Raw genomic sequence first — 27,282 nt, forward strand, 5'->3', positions numbered from 1 at the left:
TCCGTGATATCAATATTGTCATCATCATTATCTAGGGTAGCCAAAAGATGTGTAGCATTCAGATCTGCAATAGTTAATGAGGAAACATTTGGGTGATCAGACAATACATTTCGCATACAAGGTCGATTTTCAAAGAACTTTTTTAATCTCAGTTTTCTTACAAATTTGAAGAGATCAATGTGAACATCAACAAAATCACATGAATTCGTAACACAAAAGCTCAATCCTTTACGTAGGATGTCCTTTTTACAGTCAGTCAAAGTTCTTCCTGACAAGTTTACAATATTCAACTCATTAGCGATTAGATCATTGGCAGTAATTTCATCATCGTTATTACATTCATCCAATATGGTATTCACTTCCTCACTTGTGTTTTGCTTTGCATTCTGGTTTGTACGCCTATTTTTGTATTTCTTCCCTCCCCTCCTGATTCTTGGTTTGGGTTTTTCTTTTTGTTCCCCAGTCTGTAACGTTGTACCTCCCTTAAAAAATGGGACGAGGTAGAGGTTTCCAGATTACTTACTCCCTCCCCCAGATCACTTTCAATAGAGGAAAGGGAAGCACTAGTATTGGAAGACACACTTTCCGCCTTCTCAGTGGCTTTAGTAACTTTGGATGAGACATCATCATATTTTTTAGAAAAAGTAAAGATGCGGCCACTCGCATAATCTGCCTCATCTCGTAATATTTTCTTCTGTTTTTTGTCTTTCAAATAAATCTGGTATGCCACCAATTCCTTTTTAAGGATTTCATAGTTCTTAGCAATAGCTTCCTTTAAATTTATATCAGCAATTTCCTTTTCTAATTCATTTTTATTTTTATATAATAAGATGTAATGATTGTTTGTATTGTATAAAGTGTAATATAAAAAGAAAAACCTTGTGTAAATAGTGTATATTAATTTTATGTATATATATGTATTGTTTATAGCCCTGAAGAAGTCCGCGAGGATGAAACGCGTTGGCTATGGTCTGTTTTAACATGTTGAAAGAAAATTTCTGAATAAAGGATCAAAAAGGAAAAGAATCATCTCTGCTGAAAGTCCATGTTTTTTTTTTTTTTTTGAAAGACAAACTGTCGACAATTATTTATGACATAACAAATGTTTAATATCTGTTGCATTTTGGGTGCTGGCCTACCGAGGGGGTATCTGCGCACCACCGCTGCTGCCTGGTGCCTCGCCCGCCCCATCCCCTTAGCCGACTCATTCCTCCGCTGCCGGGCATTGGGTTCCCCCAGTCCTCGCTCTGTTCTCTTCCCCCTCCTCACACTTCTGTGTATAGTTGGGATCCCCCCGCTAGGGGAGCACGTGCTGCTATTTTTGATTGTGGGTTGCCTTGTGGGTGTGGTTTTAATTTTTGTTGTTCTGAATTTAAAATGAAACCGCATACTGGGGCCTGGATGATGTGGCTTTGACATTGTTACTTACGGAGAAATGCTCCTCCTGTAATACCACGTGTTCCATAAATGTATGTCGTATGTTCCTACCATTGCTAGCGGCCGGCCGGAAGGTTGTGGGCCCATACTTGTATACTTTTAAGACCTGTAATAAACGGTTTAAAAAAAAAAAAAAAAAAAACAAGGATCACTACCAATTCACAACCTTGGCATTCGGTCTAAAGTCCGCACCAAGGGTTTTCACCAAATGCCTTGCAGCAGTAGCAGCGTACCTTTGGAGGGAAGGAATTCACGTGTATCCTTAGCTCGACGACTGGCTAATAAAGGCAAGTTCACACGAAAAATGCGAGGAACACGCACCGCGTGTCACAAGGACACTGACAAAGCTGGGGTTCTCAATACACTGGGGGAAATCATCAATGGAACCAGAACAAGTGGAGCTCTTCCTGGGGGCGCAGATCAACACCGTAAAGAAAACGGTGATGCCCAGCGAGAAGAGGACACTAGCCCTGCTGAAGGAGACGCGCCTCTACCAGAAGGGGCGAGCTCTGACAGTGAGAATAGCGAGCGAGATCATGGGGATGATGGCGTCATGCATTCACCTAGTTCCCAATGTACGCCTACACATGAGACCATTCCAGGAATGGCTGCAACAGCAATGGTCACAAGCAAACGGAAGTTGGGAGGATCTAGTGGTTGTAACGCACGCAGTGCAAGAAGAGATAGCATGGTGGAACAGGGAGAACATAACAATAGGGAAGCCCTTAACACCATCAAGCCCAACAGTGACCATCACCACAAATGCATCCCAGATAGGATGGGGAGCACATATGAACAAGCTCAGAGTGAGGGGTCTGTGGACTCTATCAGATGCGGTCAGACACATTAACTATCTGGAGTTAAAGACCGTACTGGTAGCACTGAAGGCCTTCCAGAAAAAACTGTACAACCAAAGGGTGTTGATACAAACGGACAATACTACAACTATGTTCTACATAAACAAGCAGGGAGGGACACAATCGTCCCCCCTGTCCAACCTGGCACAGGAAATTTGGAGATGGGCCATCACGCTCAAAATAGACCTGCTGGCCATACACCTACTGGGAAAGGACAATGTAGAAGCAGACTGGCTCAGCAGGCAGACTTCAACATCCCACGAGTGGGAACTCAATGGGCAGGAAGCGCAAAAACTATTCAAGAGGTGGGGCACACCAACAATAGACCTGTTTGCAACACACCTGAATGCAAAATGCCAAAACTTCGCATCCAGACAACCAGGAAAACTATCCAAGGGGAATGCCCTATGGATAAGTTGGTCAAGAACATTTGCCTAAGCTTTTCCACCGATACCACTGATACAGAGGGTACTCAACAAGTGCAGGACTAGCAATATGACGCTGATCCTAGTGGCACCACTGTGGGCAAGACAGACATGGTACTCTCAAATAGTGGAAATGGCACAGGGGCCACCACACAAGTTCACAAAAAGAAAAGACTTACTCTCCATGCAGAACGGAGAAGTTCTACACCCAGAGCCAGAGAGCCTCTGCCTAGCGGCATGGCTCCTGAAGACAGAGTTCGCACACCTTAAGCTACCCCAAAGCACTATGCGAATGCTCCAGGAGGCAAGGAGACCGACAACACGGAAATGCTATGGGTAGAAATGGAAGAGGTTCACACTGTGGTGCAGAAAAAATAAACTACAAAATAAGTTGACAAGGGAATCAACGGTGCTTGGATACCTCACGCATCTACTAAAAGCCAAGCTAAGTTCGTCTTCGCTAAGGGTCCACCTAGCGGCGATTGTGGCCTACACACGAGGTTTGACGGGAGAAAGTTTTTTTTACGTCACGAGTAGTAAAGAGATTCCTGGAAGGGGCAAAAAGGATAGCGCCACCAAAGAGGATTCCGCCGCCGGCATGGAACCTCAACATAGTCCTGACGGAACTTATGAAGGCGCCCTTTGAGCCCATCCACAAGGCCTCACTACAAATTCTGACAATGAAAACAGCCTTTCTGGTAGCAATAACCTCGCTGCGCAGAGTGAGCGAACTGCAAGCGTTAACGCTGCAAGTGCCCTACATCCAAATACACCAGGACAGAGTCGTAATGAGGACTGACCCACACTTCATGCCTAAGGTTGTGTCAGCATTCCATATGAACCAAACTATTCAAATACCTAGTTTCTTTCAAAACCCAGTCACAAGCACAGAGAGGGCACTACACACTCTAGACGCTAGAAGAGCGGTGATGCACTACATCGAGAGAACAAAGGAGCACAGGAAAACCAAGCAGTTTTTTGTGTCCTTCACAACCAGCTTCCTGGGTAGACCAGTGACAAAAAGCACCATCGCGCGATGGATCGCACTAACGATACAATTCTGCCACACACAGGCAGGGCAAGAGCTAACTGAGGGGGCACGGGCCCACTCCACAAGAAAGAGGGGAGCAACGATTGCTTTTCTGGCAAACACACCCATTCAAGACATATGCCTGGCGGCAACATCGGCTTCGGTGCATTCGTTCACTAAGCACTACTGCGTGGATATACAAATGAACAAGGAAGCACAAGTAGGGCAAAGGGTGCTTCAACATATATTCAACGACCAACGCTCATCTTCCACCCAGCCGCCACAAAGATGACAAACTGCTACAAAGTCTATGCACAGCATAGTGAATCCAGAAAGATTCACGCTGCAAAACGAATAGTTTCTTACCTGTCGGTGTAGTTTTGCAGCTTGAAGATCTTTCTGGATTCACTAGCGAACCCACCCACCTCCGCCAGAAAGATGAGCAGGAGAGGAAGGTGGACGGACAAAGAATACAAGAACAAAAGAATACTGAAAGTGGACACATTGAAAGAGGAAAATACTAAAGAACGCCTAGGGTTAAAAAATAAAAAAAATAAAAATAGGGGAAAAAAGAACCCGAAGATGGCGCCCCAAGGTGGGACTTCCGCAGGAAGCATGCCGACGTCCCGAGAAGTACACCAAATGGTGGGACGTCGACGCCCACCTGGGCTACAAAAAAAAAAAAAGACAAAAGAAAGACTACGATTCCGAAACCAACCACCAGACCGCGGAATAATGCACAGCATAGTGAATCCAGAAAGCTCTTCAAGCTGCAAAACTACACCGACAGGTAAGAAACTATTCGTTCCACCTCCTCGGTACCGACTCCATCTTCGGAACCGACAAAAGTACACAAGGCCACCGGCACCGAGATCTCGAAGCCGAAACACATCTCGGCACCGACCAAACAAAAAGCCATTTCCAAGTCGCATACTTCCAAACAGGACATTAAAGCCAGAAAACCAACGGCCCGACACCTTCGGCGCCGACGGATTAAACACCTTCAGAAGAACTCTTTACACCGGATCCCTTGCAAAAGACATTGACCAAGGATCCCAAAACCGGACATTTGATGCTCAGCATCAAAAAGAGACAGCTGTAAAAACCTACCCCAGCTCCACATCCAAAGAGGAAGGACTCTGCTACATCACCTTTCAGAATGCCTTCCCCACCTCTTCCACCCCTTCCACCTTCTCCCCCTCCACCTTCTCCACCCCCTCCTCATCATTCCCCAACACCCCCTCCGGATGATGATGATCATGCCGATACAGATGATGAAGATGATGACATGGTGGACGTGCCCCATGATTTACCTACAGGAGACCCCACTCCCGCAGGCTACCCAGACCCATGTGACGATTATAACAACCCCGACATCCCTAACGTCTCACAAGAGGATCTCTATCCCTCGAGACCATCCCCACCTTAAGACTCATTGGGGTTCAACCATTTACTCCAGAGGGCGGCACACTATCACGGGGTAGATCTACATACCGACCCCGTGGAGGAGGATTTCCTCCTTGATACTTTTGACACCACGCATAGGGCCACCTCCATACTGCCCATGCTCAAAGGAGTTCTAAAACATGCGCCAGAGGTCTTTAAAGACCCAGTCAGAGCCAGGGTTATTAACCCGCGCATTGACAAAAAATACAAAGCTGCCCCTACAGATCCCTCCTACATCAGAGGGTCAGAACCCCTAGATTCCCTGGTAGTATCCACAGCACGGAAGAGGGCCAACTCCCAGACGTCAGGCGATGCACCACCACCGGACAAAGAGTCAAAACTCTTGGACGCATCCGGCAAGCGCACTGCATCACAAGCTGCCAACATATGGCGTATCGCCAATACACAAGCGTTACTGGCTAGATATAACAGGGACCATTATGACGAGTTAGAAGCCATAATGCAACACCAACCTGACAAATATAAAAACAGGGCAAACAAGTTAATTCAGGAGGGTAAAATCATCACTAATACCCCCATCCGTTGTGCCCTAGATGCAGCAGACACCGCCCCCAGGGCCATCAATACTAGCGTCCTCCTCCGCCGCCATGCCTGGCTCAGGATCTCAGGATTTAAACCAGAAGTGCAAGCTTCCATCCATTTGACCAGGAACATCTGTTCGGCCCAAAAGTGGATGAGGCCCTAGAAAAAATGAAAAAAGATACCGACACGGCCAAATCTATGGGAGCCTTGCAATCACACCCTCCCAGGCGCTCCTTTCGCCGTTCCTCCTTTCGGAGCACATCCAGAGGCTACTCCTCTGATACCGCTTCCACGTCATACAAAGCTCCTACCCAATCCACCTTCACAAGGGGTTACCAAAGAGGCGGCTACAGGGGCAACAATAATAAAGGCAGAGGCAAAACAAACACTGCCCGCTCACCTGCCCAATGACTTCCCTCCACTCCCCCCAGACCATCCCACTCCGGTCGGGGGCAGACTCCAAAATTTCCTTCATGTCTGGGCTACCATCACCTCAGACAAATGGGTGACACAAATAATTTGGTCAGGCTACTGCCTAGAGCTAATGTCTACCACCCCCCCCCCCCAAACATTCCACCCAGACAACGCCCAATGTCACAGGAACATCTAGCATTACTAAAGCAGGAGGTAATCTCCCTCCTACAAAAAGGGGCGATAGAACATGTTCCTACCAACCAACGAAATCTGGGGGTTTACTCCCTATATTTTCTTATACCAAAAAGGGACGAGACTCTACGGCCCATCCTAGACCTCCGGCCCTTTAACGCATACATACACTCGGACCATTTTCACATGGTAACACTTCAGCAGGTACTTCCACTGCTCTCCCAAAAGGACTTCCTGGCCACTTTAGACCTAAAGGACGCTTACTTCCACATTCCTGTACACCACGCTCACAGGAAATTCCTCAGATTCGTAGTGGACAACCAACACTACCAATTCAAGGTACTCCCATTCGGAGTCACAACAGCACCACAGGTATTCACCAAGTGCCTAGCAGTCGTGGCAGCCCACCTCAGGAGACAACACTGCTGGAATTATCTGTAGTACCGCACCAAAAGTTACACCTCTCTCCACACCTCCTAACCCAGAACCATGGAGAGATCAGACACCCAGCTCAGCTCAACCTAGCGATCTGGCTCCTGAAATCCTAGAATTCGGTTACCTCAATCTTCCCCCTGACTGTATGAACGTCATCAAAGAAGCTAGGCGACCCACCACTAGAGCGTGCTACGCTGCCAAGTGGAAACGTTTTGTTGTCTACTGTCACAACAATACCATCAATCCCCTAGATGTGTCCATTCAACACATCATAGGCTATTTACTACATCTGCAAAGATGCAATCAAGCCTATACGTCTATTAGACTGCACCTCACAGCCATAGCAGCTTATCTGCAAAACAGGCAACATCTATCACTTCTTAGAGTACCTGCCATTAAAGCCTTCATAGAAGGCCTTAAAAGTATAATTCCCCCCAGACTGCCACCCTCACCTGTGTGGAACCTAAACATCGTTCTCACCAGGCTAATGGGGCCTCCCTTTGAACCTCTGCACAAATGTGAACTCCAATTCCTAACATGGAAAACCGCTTTTCTTGTAGCCATCACTTCCCTCAGAAGGGTCAGTGAAATACAAGCACTTACCATTCAAGAACCTTTTCTGCAAATGCACCATAACAAGGTTGTTCTCCGTACCAACCCAAAATTCCTCCCTAAAGTCATTTCTCCCTTTCACATAAACCAAGCAGTAGAACTACCAGTTTTCTTCTCGCAACCACAAACCGTTGCAGAAAGAGCTCTTCACACACTAGATGTCAAAAGAGCCTTACTCTACTACATACAGAGAACACAACCTTTCCTCAAGACCAAACAGCTGTTTGTCTCTTTCTCTCCACCACACAAGGGCAACCCCATCTCCAAGTCGGGAATAGCTATGTGGATTGTCAAATGTATTCAGATTTGCTACCACAAAGCAAAACGAACGCTTTCCGTTCCCCCTAAAGTCCACTCTACATGCAAAATAGGGGCTTCAATGGCATTTTTAGGGAACATCCCATTAGATGATATCTGCAGAGCAGCTACATGGTCAACACCGCACACTTTCACTAAACACTATTGTGTAGATGTGCAAACTAAGCCACAGGCTAGTGTGGGCCAGGCTGTACTCAAAACATTATTTCAAACCACTGCAACAGATACGGGTGGTCGCCGCTAAGGGTGGGTACTGCTATATAATCTATGCACAAGTGTGTAATCTGCAGCTCATATGCCTCGAACTGAATATGCTACTTACCAGTATGCAGCTGTTCTTGGCATGTAAAGCTGCAGATCTACACACGCCTCCCCGGCTACCTTTATCTGTTCCAGTTTATCTTATTTAGACACAACACACGGGCATCTTCACTGTTTATTACAACGCTCCATCTTTCCCTGCTGGCGAAAAACAATCTGAGGATGGAGCCGAAGCCCATGTGCAATACGATCGAAAGGAGGAGTCACCGACCTCGTGACTTCCAAAGACTTTCCAAGAGGAAAAACAACTGCAAACATCCGGGCCCAACACCAGATGGCGATCTATGCACAAGTGTGTAGATCTGCAGCTCTACATGCCAAGAACAGATGCATACTGGTAAGTAGCATATTCCATTTTTTTTCCTGTGTTTGTTGATTAGCGTTCTCTATACTAAAATCTGTGTGACCAAGTACCTCCTTCAGAGCCAAGGGGCAGCCTTCTTTTTTGGTCCGCAGATGGATTCATAATGTATGTACATTGATGACTTTATAGTGAAGGCCCTTTTGCTTCATTTCTTCCTTCAGGCTGTTTTGGGTATCCAAATTTACCAACTGTTACATAGTAGGTCTTTTCTACTTCTATGTGCTAAGCAAAACAAAGCCTGCATCTACTAATGTCTGCAAAGCAAGATTTTCTTTAAAAACAAAAATGCATGTGCAGTTTTCCTTCCAATAGCATCCTAAAGCACAACCGTCAGTGAAATTTCAAATGTCTTTTATTTGCCCAAGCTCTTTCTCTGTAGTCTCAATTGAATCATGCTTTGAAAGATGAATGTTGGCCTCCCCTCTATCGCTCAGGTTGAATACCTTGTTCCTGAGGTGTTAGTATTGCACATCTAATGGTCTCCTTCAAGACCAAATACAGTCTGTTAGGAGTGCTGAATTTACTACATTTGGTGATCTTTCCATTTATATCTTTGAATGTCTTTGCAACGTTTGGAAGACTTCTCTCAAAAACAACTGTGGTTTTATTTGTCTATGGTGTTGCCGTTTTTTGTCTTATCAGAAAATTGAAGAGCAGAAAAAGTGGCTTGACATGGAAATGGATAAAGTGCTTGATCAACGCAGAGCTTTGGATGACCTAGAGGAGGAGCTCCGAAAGCGGGAGGGCATACTTGAGAAAAGAGAGGCACTTTTGGAGGAAAAAAACACCTTGGAAAGTAAAAGGCTTCGTTCAAGTCAGGTGTGTTTTTCTTGCAACATAGAGATTAAATAATGAATGAGCGTGGTATTGTCATCAACATTGGCCAAAATCTTGTGTCTGTGTTAGTATGGGCCTCAGGCACTCTGTGTTTCAACCACAACTTCAGAACTCTGGACCTGACCCCTTCATCCCCCAAGTGTCTCCTAATTAATGCAAATCTACCTTACTCTACACAAAGTCACACGGAGGTCCTTCTTACTACTTGGCTGACAAGTTTTCCAGCCAGAGATTCATACGTAGCACAGAACCATTTGATAAAAAAAAAAAAAAGACAAACTCACTTTGCCAGTTTTCTCATGCTGCCACACATAGTATGCATTCCCTCCTTTCCTAACTTTACCATTTTACATCTCAACAGGCTTTCAAAAATAGATCTTAAACTGCTGCCATTAAGTCCATATATCTCCTCTTGAATGTCAGGCGGTTCCCTCAGCCATAGCTGCATACCTGGTTTCTATCTCTAGTTTCCCTGATCAGTTAGATTTTTAGGTCTCTTCAACAGGGAACTTCAGCTCTTAATACGCATAACTAGTGTTTCCATTATACTTAGTGTCCTTTGTCAGTGCCTTGTTCAAGATAGGATGGCTTTGTTGTCTGTCTCTGTTGTTTGTTCATGATTAGATGTCTTTATTCCCTATTCGTGTATTTGTTCCAGTCAGGAGCATGTTGGTCTGAGAGTTCTGACTAAAAAAGTTGTGTACTTCCACCGCTTACTTGAAGGAACTCTTATGTCTTGATACTATCATGTTTGTCATACAAATCATAATGCAAAAACATATATGAATATTGATTTATTCAGGTCCTCTTTTTTTTTTTCTTTGGCCTGCTCAAATTTCAGTCACATTTCTGCCACCCAAAGTAGTGGACCATGGGTCAACTGACTGCAGTTGTTTGCACAGTCCTTTCTTCCTATCAAATTGAAGGAGTGCATTTTATTAACATTTATCCACCTCAAAGGCAGTCTGCCAACAGTTTAATGTTAATGGCATTTGTACTTACCAGTGACTTATAGTATATTAGGTTGTCATCAGTGTCTTCTTTACAATAAAGACATTTTATGAAATTTGAATTATTGACTCATTATGTTGCTTTAGCACATTTATTTAGCCTTTAAAAAATCATTAGTGTAAAAAGTGTATGTGTATGTTTATGTTGAAGCCACACCCCATCAACTTGTGAGGGTTTATTCAAACTCCTTCATATGGCTTAAGAGTGAAATCTAGTATATATTTGTGTGTGTAGATATAGATTTATAGATATATATATATATATATATATATATATATATATATATATATATAGAGAGAGAGAGAGATAAAAAAGCAAGATGTAAGTATGCAATCCTTTTGTTTGTTCGTTCAACTGTCATTCATCCATAACCATGACTTTTATTGAATGCTGCAGAATTTAACTCATTGCAAACCAGCATTGACACACTTATGTATCCCATTGAAAACAAACACAGGTTATTAGAGTTGCAAAAGTGTAAGTGCAAAAATATATGTTGAAGCCACATCTCTACTTTTGTGAAGAATTCTTCAAGCATTTGCATCTGGTTAATTATGCCTTGCAGTACTGCAGCTTTGTGAATGTCTTGCAGTCAAATGCGTCCCCCAAAAATAATTATATGTAGGTTTATATACAAATATGTGTGCATAGACATGTAAGTATGTGTGTGTGTGTATATATGTGTGTATATACATACACACACATGTATATGTGTGTGTGTGTGTGTATATATATATATATATATATATATATATATTCATTCAAAAAACCATAGGTTTCACACATGTTATAGTTAGCTGGACATTTTCCTCGTAAAAAACCAATGAAATTCCCCCGTTATAGTTAGTGCAGGCAACTATAACTCACGCGACCGCAATCCTCTGCTGATGACGTCAGATATTACATCACTGATTACATATGTGTCTTTCTGAAAATTAAATATTTGTAATATATGTATAGCTAAAGATTAATGGAAGAAGACATGGGTAAATAGGTGTCTAAATACAGTGATGTAATATCTGACGTCATCAGCAGAGGATTGCGGTCGCGTGAGTTATAGTTGCCTGCACGAACTATAACGGGGGAATTTCATTGGTTTTTTACGAGGGAAATGTCCAGCTAACTATAACATGTGTGAAACCTATGGTTTTTTAAGTGAATTTGTACAGTTTTTTAAATGCTAAGTTATGTATTTATTAATATTTTTTTTATTTTCAGGTTTTTCACCGTGGGCGCACTCCGCGCTATTTCGTCCAAAAAATAAATGTTTTTTTCACCCTTGGGGGTCCTTCAGTGACCCCCTGACAAAGGCTAGGGGGTCAGGAACTGTCCACCCTGCCCCCTTTTCACGATCTCCACCTTTGTTTTTCACTGCCTCAGACTGCGAGAGACAAAATGGCGGCAGACACTTCCTGATTTCGACCGATTAGAATGTTTACTGACCTCTAACAACCAATCAGAATTGCGCTCGCGCACGGTGCGCGCCTATAGATATATATGTACTTTTAACTTACATTTTCTCAGGAACTACTGAACAGATTGACTCCAGATATTCAAAAGGCACATCCCTGACCTGAGGACTACCTCTCTGCCAAATTTCAAGTAATTCTGTTCAGCCTTTCGGGCTGTACCTTGGACTAAATCACCCCGAGACTTTCAGGGTAGGAGCGGAGCGGAGCGCCCCACCTATTTTGAAAAATTCGCGAGGATTCGTCAACCGGCGCCAAACTTATTCAAAATAGAATTTTCAGATTTCCTACTTGGCGAACGCCAGTAGATAATATATAGTTAGGACCTATTATCCATAGGAAATTCGTAACACTCTGTTCGAGGCATATGAGCTGCAGATTACACACTTTTGCATAGCTCGCCATCTGGTGTTGGGCCCGGATGTTTGCAGTTTGTTTTTCCTCTTGGAAAGTCTTTGGAAGTCACGAGGTTGGTGACTCCTCCCTTGGTTCGTATTGCGCATGGGCTTCGGCTCCATCCTCAGATTGTTTTTTTCCGCCGTTGGGCTCGGATGTAATACTTCGCGCTCCGGTTCCGAACATTCCAGTTCGACGATCGAAGCGGAATCCTCGCTCTCCGCGGTATTGTTTAGATACTGATCTCCTCAATCACCTTCTTCTTCGACACACCTTTGATTCCAGTCATCGACGACGGCCTTCGGGCCTATCCAGGCTCCGGTCCCGGCTGATGGAAAGAACTCCATTCAAGAAGTGCCCTCGATGTGGGTTCAAATTCCCCCACACCGATCTTCATGAGGTGTGCAACCTCTGCCTCTCCCCTGAACACGAGGCTCGAGACTGTCCCGCCTGCAAGTCTTTTAGATCCAAAAAGAGTATTCGAGATCAAAGGGCCAGACAGAAAATGGCGCACTCCTCGACTTCCGTTCCAGTCGACATCTTCGGGGACGACGTCGAAGCTCTGGGACAGCAGCACACCGAAGAGGACCTAGTCAGTGCTTCCAAAGCCGATGACTTGGATGTGGAGGACATCACCCCGCCGCAGAGGGTCGTGAGTAAAATACCCCCTCCCACACCCGCGCCGACACCCACAAAGGCTTCGGTCACGCCTTCGCCTCCGGGTCTAGGCAAGACCAAAGACACGGCTTCGAACACCCCACCTTCGGGCCCGGTGAAGAAGCCAAGTAAGCCTTCCGGCGGCTCGGGCTTGAGCCAGCCTGCCAGCGGTGCCGAAAAACACCCTTCGGCACCGAAGAAGAGATCGGCCTCTACCTCGACACCGAGCCCCGTACCAAAGCCCTCGGTGTCCAAACCCAGCCTCTCGGTGCCGACCAACCATCATAAGGCCCTCGGCACCGACACTCCCGCGCCGAAGCCTGTCTCAGCACCGAACAAAAAATCGGAGGTCCCAAAAAAGCACAGCACAGACAAGCCTAAAAAGCCATCGGCCCCAAAAACGTCGGCGCTGACCGAACAACCAGTGTCGCAAGAACTTTTTACACCGGATCCTTTGCAAAAGACACTTACCAACGATACAAAAACTGGAAATTTGGCACTGTCTTCTAAAAAGAGACATTTGGACAAACCAGCTCCACCTCCAAAGAGGAAGGACTGTGCTACCTCCCTTTTCAGAGTGCCTCCTCCACCCTCTCCACCTCCGCCCCCTCCACCTTCTCCACCTTCTCCACCCCTGCCTCATCGCTCTCCGACCCCGTCTCCAGACCATGATGATCAGGGGGACCCATACTACGACCCAGCAGATGTGCCACAGGATCCCCAGGCCCCTGGGATGATTATAATAATCCAGACATTCCAGATGTCCCACAAGATGACCTTTATCCATCCAGGCCATCTCCACCAGAAAACTCACTAGGTTTTCACCACCTACTTCAGAGGGCGGCACATTATCACGGGGTAGAGCTACACACTCACCCAGTAGAGGAAGATTTCCTCCTAGACACCTTTGATAATGCACATAGGTCTACTGCTATACTACCTATGCTCAAAGGGGTAATAAAACATGCGCCAAAGGTTTTTAAAGACCCAGTCAGGGCTAGGGTCCTAAACCCACGCATAGAAAAAAAGTATAAAGCTGTCCCCACAGATCCTGCATATATCAAAGGGCCAGCGCCACTGGATTCCTTAGTGGTATCCACTGCAAGGAAAAGATCTAATTCCCAGGCATCAGGCGAAGCACCACCGCCGGACAAAGATTCAAAGCTCCTGGACGCGTCAGGAAAACGCACTGCGTCCCAGGCAGCCAATATATGGCGTATCACCAACACTCAAGCGCTATTGGCCAGATACGACAGAGCGCATTATGATAAACTAGAAACCATCATGCACCATCTCCCAGAGAAATATAAAAATAGGACCAATGAATTAATTCAAGAGGGTAAGACCATAACTAATACCTCTATACGCTGTGCCTTAGACGCAGCAGACACAGCCTCCAGGGCCATTAACACTGGTGTCCTCCTCCGTCCACACGCTTGGCTTAGAGTTTCAGGCTTTAAACCGGAGGTACAAGCCTCTATATTAAACCATCCATTTGATCAGGAACATTTATTCGGTCCAAAGATAGATGAGGCCCTCGAGAAGATGAAGAAAGACACAGATACGGCAAAATCTATGGGAGCCCTACAGTCACACCCTCCTAGGCGCTCCTTTCGCCGCTCTTCCTTTCGGGGCACGGGCAGAGGCTACTCCTCAGATAGCACGTCCTACAAATCCCCTCCTCAGTCACCTTCACAAAAGGTTATCAAAGAGGTGGATACAGAGGCAATAACAATAAAGGCAAAACAAATACCGTCTGCTCTGCCACACCGCCTACCCAATGACTTTCCCCTGCTCCCTCCAGACCATCCCACTCCAGTCGGGGGCAGACTACAAGATTTCCTTCACGTCTGGGAGTCCATCACATCAGACAAATGGGTGACCCAAATTATTCGTTCAGGGTACTGCCTAGAACTCCCATCTACCCCCCCCCCCCAACATTCCACCCAGGCAACGCCCAATGTCAGAAGAACATTCCACGTTACTAAAACAGGAGGTAATTTCCCTCCTACAAAAACACGCAATAGAACAGGTCCCCCACGATCAGCAAAATGTAGGGGTCTTCTCCCTATATTTTCTGATACCAAAAAGAGACGAGACTCTACGACCTATCTTAGATCTCCGGCCTCTAAACACATACATACATTCGGACCATTTTCATATGGTAACACTTCAGCAGGTACTTCCACTCCTCTCCCAGAACGACTTTCTCACCACACTGGACTTGAAAGACGCATACTTTCACATTCCGGTACACCATGCCCACAGAAAGTACCTCAGATTCGTAGTGGACGGGCAACACTACCAGTTCAAGGTGCTCCCATTCGGGGTCACAACAGCACCACGGGTATTCACCAAGTGCCTAGCGGTAGTGGCGGCACATCTCAGAAGACAGCACATTCACGTCTTCCCGTAGCTGGACGACTGGCTCATAAAAGCCGCGTCCTACAACCAATGTGTACACCACACCGCCACTACAATCCAACTACTTCACCAACTAGGCTTCACGGTGAACCACCAAAACTCCCAGTTAACACCATACCACATAAAGCAATACCTCTGTGCCACCATAGACACCTCAAAAGCTATAGCCTACCCCAATCCGGACAGGATTGCAAGCATTCAGGCTTTGCGTCAAAAATTCATACTTCAACACTCCCTCCCAGCAAGAGTGTTTATGCAACTGATAGGGATGATGGCCTCTTGCATTTTCATAGTGCCTCATGCAAGACTCCAGATGCGTCCACTCCTAGAGTGCTTAGCGCGCCAATGGAACCAGGCCCAGGGGCAACTGACAGATCTGGTGTTGGTAGACGGTCGCACCCATCGCTCTCTGCAGTGGTGGAACACCACAAATCTTTCCAAAGGTCGACCGTTCCTGGACCCGGTTCCACAAATAATCTTGACAACAGACGCATCGCTCTCCGGCTAGGGAGCTCATCTACTACACCTCACAGTGCAGGGCACATGGACGCCGCAACAAAAGTTACTCCACATCAATCATCTGGAGTTGCTGGCAATCTTTCTAGCCTTAAAATCCTTTCACACACAGATTTCAGGCAAGGCAGTCCTTATCCGCATAGACAACATGACCGCCATGTACTACATCCAAAAACAAGGCGGCACACACTCTCCACAGCTCTCTCAATTAGCACAGAGCATATGGAGATGGGCAATTCCACACAAAATCTTTCTCCTAGCCCAACATGTCCCAGGAGTCCAAAACACCATGGCAGATCTGCTCAGCAGACAGACGCAACAGATCCACGAGTGGGAACTTCACCCGTTCTTTCACATGGGGGGGGCATCCACAGATAGACCTATTCGCCACCCACGAAAACAAAAAATGCCCAAGCTTCGCCGCCAGATACCCACACCCATTGTCCAAAGGCAATGCGAAATGGATGAACTGGTCAGGCAAATTTGCATACGCCTTTCCACCTCTCCCACTAATTCCATTAGTGGTGCGAAAGCTACAACAGCTCTCCCTAACACTCATTCTAGTAGCTCCAACATGGGCCAGACAACCGTGGTACACCACGCTGATGGAACTCTCGGTAGGGCCACACCAAAAATTACACCTCTCACCATGCCTCCTAACCCAGAACCATGGAGAGATCAGACACCGGGACCCAGCTCAGCTCAACCTTGCGATCTGGCTCCTGAGATCCTAGAATTCGGATACCTTAACCTTCCCCCTGACTGTATGAACGTTATCAGAGAGGCTAGACGCCCTACCACTAGAGCCTGCTGCGCTGCCAAGTGGAAAAGATTTGTTGTTTATTGCCATGATAACACAATCAACCCTCTAGACGCATCCATACAGCACATCATATGCTACTTACTACATCTAAAAAGATGTAACCTAGCATATACATCCATTCGGCTACACCTCGCAGCAATTGCCGCTTACCTACAAAACAGACAGCACCTATCACTTTTCAGAGTGCCTGCCATTAAAGCCTTCATGGAAGGCCTAAAACGAATAATTCCCCCCAGAGTGCCACCCTCACCTGTGTAGAACTTAAATATAGTGCTCACAAGGCAAATGGGACCGCCTTTCGAACCTTTGCATAAATGCGAGCTGCAATTCCTCACCTGGAAAACAGCTTTCCTTGTAGCCGTCACCTCCCTTAGAAGGGTCAGTGAAATACAAGCACTTACTATACAAGAACCTTTTCTCCAAATGCACCCGAACAAGGTTGTCCTCTGTACCAACCCAAAATTCCTACCCAAAGTCATCTCACCCTTTCATCTAAACCAATCGGTAGAATTACCGGGTTTTTTCTCGCAACCTCAAACTGTTGCAGAAAGGGCTCTACACACACTGGATGTTAAAAGGGCCTTGCTTTACTATATCCAGAGAACACAACCTTTCAGAAAGACAAAGCAACTGTTTCTCTTTCTCTCCACCTCATAAAGGCAACCCCATCTCTAAATCAGGGATAGCTAGGTGGATTGTAAAATGCATACAGATTTGCTACCACAAAGCAAAACGCACGCTATCTGTTCCCACTAAAGCCCACTCTACAAGAAAGATAGGGGCTTCTATGGCTTTTCTAGGGAACATCCCATTAGAGGATATCTGCAAGGCAGCTACATGGTCAACACCGCACACTTTCACTAAACATTACTGTGTAGATGTGCAAACCAAGCAACAAGCTAGTGTGGGCCAGGCTGTACTAAAAACACTATTTCAAACCACTGCAACAGATGCCGGTGGTCGCCGCTAAGGTTGGAAACTGCTATATAATCTATGCAAAAGTGTGTAATCTGCAGCTCATATGCCTCGAACGGAATATGCTACTTACCAGTATGCATCTGTTCTTGGCATGTAGAGCTGCAGCTCTACACACGCCCACCCGCCTCCCCGGCTACCTGTATCTGTTCCAGTCTATCTTATTTAGATACAACACACATGGGTTTCTTCACTGACTACGCTCCATCTTTCCCTGTTGGCGAAAAACAATCTGAGGATGGAGCCGAAGCCCATGCGCAATACGAACCAAGGGAGGAGTCACCAACCTCGTGACTTCCAAAGACTTTCCAAGAGGAAAAACAAACTACAAACATCCGGGCCCAACACCAGATGGCGATCTATGCAAAAGTGTGTAGATCTGCAGCTCTACATGCCAAGAACAGATGCATACTGGTAAGTAGCATATTCCTTTCCCAATAAATTTGGCGCCGGATGACAAATCTTCGTGAAATTTTCAAAACTGGTGGGGCACTTCAGTCGGCTCCTATCCTGAAAGTTTGTGGGTGATTCGTCAAGCGGTTGCCGAGAAAAAAGGGGAGTCCCAAAACGTGTTTTCTCCATGTTATTTCCCATAGGAAATTTTGGAACAGGCTACAGCACGAGCTGCTGAACGGAATTACACCAAATTTTGCAAAACGGTAGCCCTTGACTCAAAGAGACCTTTTTTTAAATGGTGTAAATCCGTTCAGTAGTTCCTGAGAAAATCAAAAAATAGAGGTCAAAAAATCAATTTCCCATAGGAAAGTTTAGACACAGTTATAGCAAAAACGGAATTACACCAAATTTGGCAAAAAGGTACTGCTTGGCTCAGAAAGCGTCCTTTTTAAAAATGGTCTAAATCCGTTCAGTAGTTTTTGAAAAATGTAAGAAATAAAGATAGTGATATCTATGGCCGCGGAGGATCCACGCACCCTCCTGATCACAAGCTTCATGCTAATTGGCTGTCAACACTCCAAACCAGGAAGTGTTGGCAGCCATCTTGTGCCTCCGTAGAAGAAAGGCACAAGAAAACAGAAAAACAAATGCGTAAAACAGGAAAAGGGTGTAGGGTAGAAACACCCTGACCCCCTAGGCCTGCTCAGGGGGTCCCACAAGGACCCCCAGGGCTCAAAAAAGATTTTTTTTTAAAATTGCGGGATGCGCGGAGGATCCGCGGATCCGGCTGCGAAAATGAAAAAAATGAAGTTGGGCTAGTTGTACCCCAGGGACCCTCAAGGTTCAAGAGGACTTTATACCCCAACTTAAAACGCGCCACGGGGCGTGTTTGCACAGTGGTGAAGGGAGGGGGCGGGGCCTGAGGTGACATGTGTGCAAACACGCCCTGTGGCGTGTTTTAAGTTGGGGAATTAATTCCTCTTCAATCCTGAGAGTCCCTAGGGGCCAACTAGCCCACCAGGTGTTTCCAGTAAGCGCCACTGTGCTGCGTTGCAGAGAGGTGGTCCAGGCCATGCCCCTTTTTACACCTCTCTGCAACGCAGCTCTGTGGCGCTTACTGAAGGAACCTGGTGGGCTAGTTGGCCCCTAGGGGCCCTCAGGATGGAAAGGGAATTAATTCCACAACTTAAAACACTCCAACGGGCGTGTTTGCTCACTTCACCTCAGGCCCCGGCCCCTCCCTTCACCACTGTGCAAACGCGCCCCGTGGTGGGTTTTAAGGTAGTTTTAATCCCCCTGCCCTATTATGTACTAGGGCCTTACAGAGGAGGTCATGCTAATCACAGGGGTACTGCAACGCATAGTGTTCCCTAGTGTATGTAGGTGTTTTCAGTGTATTCTAAGTGTCTTTTAGCATAGCACTGGCTCTAGGCCTGGTTAGTCAGTCAGTTACCACCAGTACCCGTCTGAAAACGTTGTGGGCACAGGATGATTTTGCAACAAGGCCTCTTTCTTTTCCTCTGTTGGTTCTTTCTGCAATTTTCTTCATCTTTGTGGACTTCAGTGATGTCACTGACCATGTCCTGAGTGATGTAATATGTGACGTCATCAGCAGTGCATTGCGGGGGCGCGAGTTATAGTTAGCTGAACTAACTAGAACGGAGGAATTTCTATGGTTATGTACGAGTGAAATGTCCATCTAACTATAACTTTCCCTAAAACCTATGTTTTTTTCGGTGAATTTCTAAGGTTTTTTAAATGCTAATCTCGAACTATAACGTGCCTGAAACCTGTTTTTTTCAGTGAATATATATTCAATGAAAAAGAAAAAAAACTAAGGTTACAGGGATATTCTAGTTAGGTTCAGATTTCACTCACACAAAATCATAGAAATTCAGCAGTCAAGTTATTTCGAGTAACTATAGCTTGTGCCCTTGGGTAACTATAACTTGCACCCCCGCTATGCAAAGTTTTCTCATCAATACTTTCTCTGGAAATGTTGCAGTGATATGATCAATGATGTCATGAGGGATGTAATATGTGGGGTAATTAGCAGTCCTGGTGAGGAAGCGAGATATAGTTTCTTGACATAACTCTAACTCCTGAATTGTTATAGTTTTATGTGTCTAAAATCTGAAACTATAATTTATTATTTGTGAATTACTAAGGTTCTTTTTCCTAACTATAACGTTCCATTAACCTTTGTTTTTTGTGTGAATTTATGTTTTTTTAAGTTGTTTCCTAACTGTAACCTTTGAGAGTGCATTTAAGTGGCTGTATAGGTCAGTGAGTGGCTGTATTGATCTGTGAGTGTGTGTATGAGTGGCTGTGTGAGTGTTTTTTGGGTGTGTGAGTAGATGTGTGAGAGTGGCTTTATGGGTCTGTGAGTGGGTGTGTGAGTAGCTCTATGGTTTTGTGACCGAGTGTCAGAGTGTATTGTCTAGGAGTTGGTTTGTGAGTGGATGTGTTAGTGGTTTTGCGGGTCAGTGAGTGGGTATGCGAGTGGCTGTATTAGTCTGTGAGTTGGTGTATGAGTGGTTGAGTGGGTCTGAGTGAGTGGGTGTGTATGTGCGTCTGTGAGTGGGTGCATGAATATCTGTGTGTCTGTGAGTGCCTGTGTGGGTGTGTGAGTGGGTGTGTGAGTCTGTGTGTGAGTCTGTGAGGGTTTGTGAGTGTTTGTGAGTGTCTGTGTGGGTCTGTTAGTGGGTGTCTGAGTGACTGTAGGAAAGTGCTCCGGTTTGCATGGTTACCCCCCCAATTTTTGCCTGACCTCTGATGCATTTTGACTTGATGTTTCCTGGTTCCCTGCCCATCCGGTTCCCAGTGCCTGTGTTATTTCCCAAAACGGTAACTTCTGTATTCACAATTGGCACATCTCTGGCCATAGGTAAGCCCTCTGTAAAAGGCACTATGGGTACCAAGGGCACTGTGACCAGGGAAGGCCTCTATGGGCTGCAGCACCTATTGGGCCATCCTTGGGGACCCTGCTGCAACCTGGAATTGGCCGTGCATTACGGGGAGTAGGCCGCATGCGGGGCCTTTGCGCAGGCCAGGCCCTGCGTCCAACTGTAGGAAAGGGACACTTTTTGGTCACTGGTAATGATGTTGATTGGTAATGAACTTGGTCCCTGCTAACTAGGCCCCAGTGCCAGTGGTCTTTCCCTAAAAACAAGACAAATGCTTAATTGTAACCCAATTGGCAAGGACTTTAGCTCCCTTGTAAGTCCCTGGTAAATGGTACCCAAGGCATGGGTACTAAAGAGTTACTAGTTACTTAGTGTGTTGGCTGACTGGTATGTTCCAGCCTGCCACCACAGATGAATTTCTGATACCCTGCAGGTGTGAACCTGTGCTCTCAGAGGCCAGGAACAATGCCTGCCCAGTGGAAGGTGATCACGCCTCCTCCGGCAACATGGCTAGTGAATTTAGCATATCAAGGCCAGTAGCTTCAAAGCCTCTGCCGCATTTGAGATGCAACCCTCGCATTTCAGATGCCACCACCTGCCCTGAAGCCCATCTGGCACCAGGACACATGGGAAATTAGATATGCAAGTAGGCGTTTCGCACCACCAAGCTAGTCACACCTCTAAGGTGGGCTCCCTGATGTGCTCCACGAAGGAAGGGTTCCACCATCTTTTTTTTTTTTTTTGGTGGTATTACAAACTCTGGGACAGGGTTATGCCTACTCCTCACAGGAAGTGGTCATATAAGCGATTTAGGGACCCTGAGGGTTAGTAGCCAATTTACTACCCTTCACTCCTGTTAACACCCTGAAATTCTGTTTTTAGGTGCCCCCCTGACACCAGAACTCAGATTCAACTGACAAAAGAAGGACAAAGAAGAGCTGAAGAAGAAGCTAGAACTGTGGACTACCGGTGGTCTTTTGTGCCATACACTGCCTGCCTGCTCCTGTCCCGCCAATGCCGACAACCCGACTCATCCTGCAGCTGTGCATCCTCCAAAAGCCTTGTAGGACCACCAATACTTTGCCAAGCCGTCAGCATCTCTCTTGAATTGGAGGAGCCACTTGCCTGCAACCTGCAGGCACCGACTGCAATGTCCGGTTCATGTTCTGCTGACCACTCAGTTCACCATCGCGGCAGCTGTGCAGGAGAAGGTCGCCATGCTCCCTGAGGTCAGATCTATCTCTCCACCAAGTTTGGAGATGCCAGAATTCCAGAAGCTACCCTGAACCAGTACCCGGGATACGGTCCTCTTGCAGCAACCATAGCTTGTTTGAAGTCCAATTCTGACTCCCAACACCACAAAGCCCGACCAGCCGACAAGGGATGTCCGCATCGCAGAGGCCAGCACCAAGAGTGGCCCAGCTGTCCTCTTTTGTCCTTCTTTGCAGGTCTGATTGAAAACCGTGAGTGCCTTTGATGCACTGGCCCTGCCAACCAAAACCCTCTGCATCAAAGCTCTCCAGCCCAGGTCCACGAACACAGACTGTGGCCCCCTGCTCCCAAGACCCTCACAAACTGAACCCTCTCATTGGGACCTCCCAGACATTTTCCCAGGTCCCCTTCTGCAGCCTGTTTCTAGGTGCCTCTCTCTTTTTTCCTACGGTGAAGCACGCATGGCTACCATAACTGGGGCACTTAAGTTCTTTGTGGCTACTCTCTGGTTCACCGCGGTCTCATCAATAGACCGTTTGCGTGGAGAGAGGCAGTCCTGTTGGGGGTTTGTTTGGCCCGTGCTAACGGTTGCTATATTGGAGCAGTTGACGCTCTAGTTGTTTTACTCTGTTCCGTGGTCCTCGCACATAAAACCAGCATTCTCGCGGATGTGCACCACAATAGCAGAGGCGGATAGAATTGCCGACCTTCCAATCTTGTGACTGTTTATTAATTAGATTCTTGTTATAGAATCCGCACTCTGTGTCTGACAGTGTGCCATTTGATTTTATTTGGCGTTGTATGGTTTTAACAGTTTTTTGGTTCTCTTCACTCACCTGGGGCATTTGCGTTCTTTGTGGCTACTCTCCGGTCCACCGCGGTCTCATCAATAGACCGTTTGCATGGAGAGAGGCAGCACTGTTGGGGATGTCTTTGGTCCGTGCTAACGGTCGCCATCTTGGAGCGGTTTACGCTCTAGTTGTTTTACTCTCTTCCGTGGCCCTGGCACATAAAACCAGCATTCTGGTTGACGTGCGCAGCGGGCGTGCCACTGGCATGCCGAAGGCAAGCCCATCTGGGCCTGGATGTCGCCAGCTGCCAGAGAGGCTGCCTCTCATACCTTCAGAGGCAGTCCGCTATGTCCCCATGTACCTATTCGAAACCTGTGCTCCTGGAGATTGGTAAATGTATGGGAATCTCAAGATGTAGGGAGCAGATCTTTTTGAGCCTAGACCCACCTTTTCTTGCTCCTAAGTCCCTATAGGTCATAACTATGCTTCCAGGAAGAAGTTTTCTGAAAAGGGTGGGAAACCATTCAATCTGCAGGGTCTTTATTTTAACGCTCGATCTATTCCTAAACATGCAGCAGAAATCTGGGATCTGTTAGATTCCCCCAAACTGGACATTTGCTTCTTTACTGAAACCTGGCTGCATCAGCTTGCCACCCCCTCCTTGGCTATTGCTTTTTTGGAGGACTACAGAGTTTGTAGACTGGATAGAGCAGGGAAGAAGGGTGGGGGGCTAGCCATTGCGACCCGTCTGCCTTTGAGCATTAAGCTTTTGGATTCCTTCTCCTCCCCCCAGCTTGGAGCTGATGGCTTTTAAACTGGAGATAGATCATGGCCCCAGTTGAATGGGAGCTGTAGTTTACCATCCCCCAGGGGGAAATAAAGATTTTTGCGTTTCACTTATGGAATCCCTTGCACCACTCTCCTTGCTATCACACAACTTTCTGTTAATAGGAGATTTCAATCAACGTTTTGATATTACCTCCAATCGGGCTGATAGAAGCTTTGGAATCTCTTGGCCTTTTACCCAAAGTATTCAGCCCTACTCATAGAGCCGGACACACACTGGATAACCTCTTGTTCGAGGCATATGAGCTGCAGATTACACACTGTGCATAGATCGCCATCTGGTGTTGGGCCCGGATGTTTGCAGTTGTTTTTCCTCTTGGAAAGTCTTTGGAAGTCACGAGGTATGTGACTCCTCCTTTGGATCGTATTGCGCATGGGCTTCGGCTCCATCCTCAGATTGTTTTTTTCCACCATCGGGCTCGGATGTGATCTTCTTGCTCCGGTTCCGAACAGTTTACAGTTCTTCTATCGACGCGCAATCCTCACCCCAATTCGCTGTATTGTTTTCGATCGCGATCTCCACACTCGGCGCAGCTTTGATCGATCAAGACCTTCGATTCCAGTCGTCGACGACGGTCTTCGGGCCTACCCAAGCTCCGGTCCTGGCTAATGGAATGGACTCCCTTCAAGAAGTGCCCTCGATGTGGGTCCAAATCCCCCCACACCGACCTTCACGAAGTATGTAACCTCTGCCTCTCCCCTGAACACGAGGCTCGATACTGTCCGGTGTGCAAGTCCTTCCGGTCCAAGAAAACCATTCGAGACCGAAGGGAACGAAGAACTATGGCACACTCATCAACGGCGATTCCAGACAACATCTTCGGGGAAGGCGTCGACGCTCCAGAAGGACAACACACACACGAGGGCCTAGTCGGCGCCTCCGAAGCCGACGATTCAGATGTGGAGGACATCACTCCGGCACAGAGGGTCGTGAGTACCGAAGTACACCCCCCCCACCCCGGCACCGAAAAAGGCTACAGTCACGCCTTCGCCTAGGCAAGACCAAAGACATTGCTTCCCACACCGCACCTTCGGGACCGGTAAAGAAGCCTAATAAGCCTTCCGGCATCTCGGGCTCGAGCCAGTCCACCGTCGGTGCCGAGAAACACTCCTCCGCACCGACGCTGAAAAAGAAAATGGCCTCCTCCTCGGCACCGAGCTCCATACCGAAACACTCGGCGCCGAAAACCAGCTCCAGCTCCTCGGTACCGGCACCATCCCCGGAACCGAGCAAAAAACACAAGGCCACCGACACCGATATCTCGAAGCCGAAAATCATCTCGGCACCGAGTAAACAGACAGCCCTTTCCAGGCCGCATAGTTCCAAACAGCGGACTAGCGCACACTCTAAAACAAGAAAACCGACGGCCCCGATGCCTTCGGCGCCGATGGACAAACCACCCTCGGAAGAATTTTTTACACCTCATCCATTGCAGAAGACATTGATCAAGGACCCCAAAACCGGACATTTGATGCTCAGCATCAAAAAGAGACAGCTGGAAAAGCCTGCCCCAGCTCCACCTCCAAAGAGGAAGGACTCTGCTACCTCCCCTTTCAGAATGCCTTCACCACCTCCTCCACCCCCTCCACCCCCTCCACCTTCCCCTCTTCCACCTCCTCCTCCTCCACCTCCTCCTTCTCCCCCCCACCTCATCATTCCCCCACACCCTCTCCGGATGATGATAATGATGATGTCTATGATGACATAGGGGACGTACCCCATGACCTACCTACAGCGGACCCCACTCCCACATGCTCCCCAGACCCATGGGACGACTATAACATCCCTGACATTCCTAACGTCCCGCAAGATGATCTCTACCCTTCGAGACCATCCCCACCACAAGACTCATTAGGGTTCAACCACTTATTCCAAAGGGCTGCACACTATCAATGGGTGGATCTCCATACCGACCCCGTCGAGGAGGACTTCCTTCTCGATACTTTTGACACCACGCATAGGGCCACCTCCATGCTGCCATGCTCAAAGGAGTTATCAAACACGCGCCGGAGGTCTTTAAAGACCCAGTCAGAGCCAGGGTCATTAACCCGCGCATAGACAAAAAATATAAAGCCGCCCCTACAGATCCCGCCTACATCAGAGGGCCAGCACCACTAGATTCCCTAGTAGTGTCTACAGCACGAAAGAGGGCAAACTCCCAAGCGCCAGGCGAAGCACCACCACCTGACAAAGAGTCGAAACTCTTGGACGCATCGGGCAAGCGCACTGCATCCCAAACTGCCAACATATGGTGCATCGCTAATACACAAGCGCTACTGGCAAGATACGACAGGGCCCATTATGACGAACTAGAAGCCATAATGCAACACCTCCTTGACAAATATAAAAATAGGGCAAACGAGTTAATTCAGGAGGACAAACCATTACCAATACCTCCATCCGCTGTGCCCTTGATGCAGCTGACACCCCCTCCAGAGCCATTAATACCAGCATGCTCCTCCGTCGCCATGCCTGGCTAAGGATCTCCGGTTTTAAACCAGAAGTGCAAGCTTCCATCCTGAACCACCCCTTTGACCAGGAACATCTGTTCGGCCGAAAAGTGCATGAGGCCCTAGGAAAAATGAAAATAGACACTGATACGGCGAAATCTATGGGAGGCTTACAATCGCACCCTCCCAGGCGCTCCTTTCGCCGCTCTTCCTTTCGGAGCACATCCAGAGGCAACTCCTCTGACACCGCTTCCACTTCATATAAGGCCCCTACCCAATCCACCTTTACAAGGGGTTACCAAAGAGGCGGCTACAGAGGCAACAACAATAAAGGCAGAGGCAAGACAAACACCGCCCGCTCTGCCTCCGCACCTTCCCAATGACTCCCCTCCACTCCCCCCAGACCATCCCACTCCAGTCGGGGCTGACTCCAAAATTTCCTTCCTGTCTGGACTACCATCACCTCAAACAAATGGGTAACACAAATTATTCGGTCAGGCTACTGCATAGAACTAATATCTACCCCCCCAAACATTCCACCCAGACAACGCCCAATGTCACAGGAACATCTAACACTACTAAAGCAGGAGGTAATCTCCCTCCTACAAAAGGGGACGATAGAACGGGTTCCTACCAACCAACAAAATATGGGGGGGTCTACTCCCTATGTTTTCTCGTACCAAAAAGGGACGACACTCTACGGCCCATCCTAGACCTCAGGCCCCTAAACCGATACATACACTCAGACCATTTCCACATGGTAACACTTCAGCAGGTACTTCCACTGCTCTCCCACAACGATTTCCTGACCACTTTAGACCTCAAAGACTCCTATTTCCACATTCCTGTTCACAACGCTCACAGGAAGTTCCTCAGATTTGTAGTGGACGGCCAACACTACCAATTCAAAGTACTCCCATTTGGAGTCACAACAGCACCACGAGTATTCACCAAGTGCCTAGCAGTAGTGGCAGCACACCTGCGGAGACAACACATCCATGTCTTCCCATACCTAGACGACTGGCTAATAAAGGCCAGTTCATACAACCAGTGTGTACAACACACGCACGCCACTATCCAGCTACTTCACCAACTGGGCTTCACAGTAAACCATGCAAAGTCCCATCTCCAACCGTCACACGTAAAACAATATCTGGGTGCTACTATAGACACCTCAA

General features: G+C 47.1%; 1 protein-coding gene across 3 annotated transcripts in view; it reads left to right on the forward strand.

The window, feature by feature from the left end:
* Positions 1–27,282, forward strand: part of KIF7 (kinesin family member 7) — a 448,976-nt gene that overhangs the window by 245,019 nt on the left and 176,675 nt on the right. For all 3 annotated transcript variants that reach the window (XM_085644436.1, XM_085644435.1, XM_085644437.1), the window contains exon 13: positions 9,037–9,213. In XM_085644436.1, the coding sequence (XP_085500562.1) occupies positions 9,037–9,213 (177 nt within the window). The remainder of the gene's footprint in view (positions 1–9,036; positions 9,214–27,282) is intronic.

The sequence above is a fragment of the Triturus cristatus genome, chromosome 3_1, assembly GCF_964204655.1.
Source record: "Triturus cristatus chromosome 3_1, aTriCri1.1, whole genome shotgun sequence".
NCBI classification, from domain to species: Eukaryota; Metazoa; Chordata; class Amphibia; order Caudata; family Salamandridae; genus Triturus; species Triturus cristatus.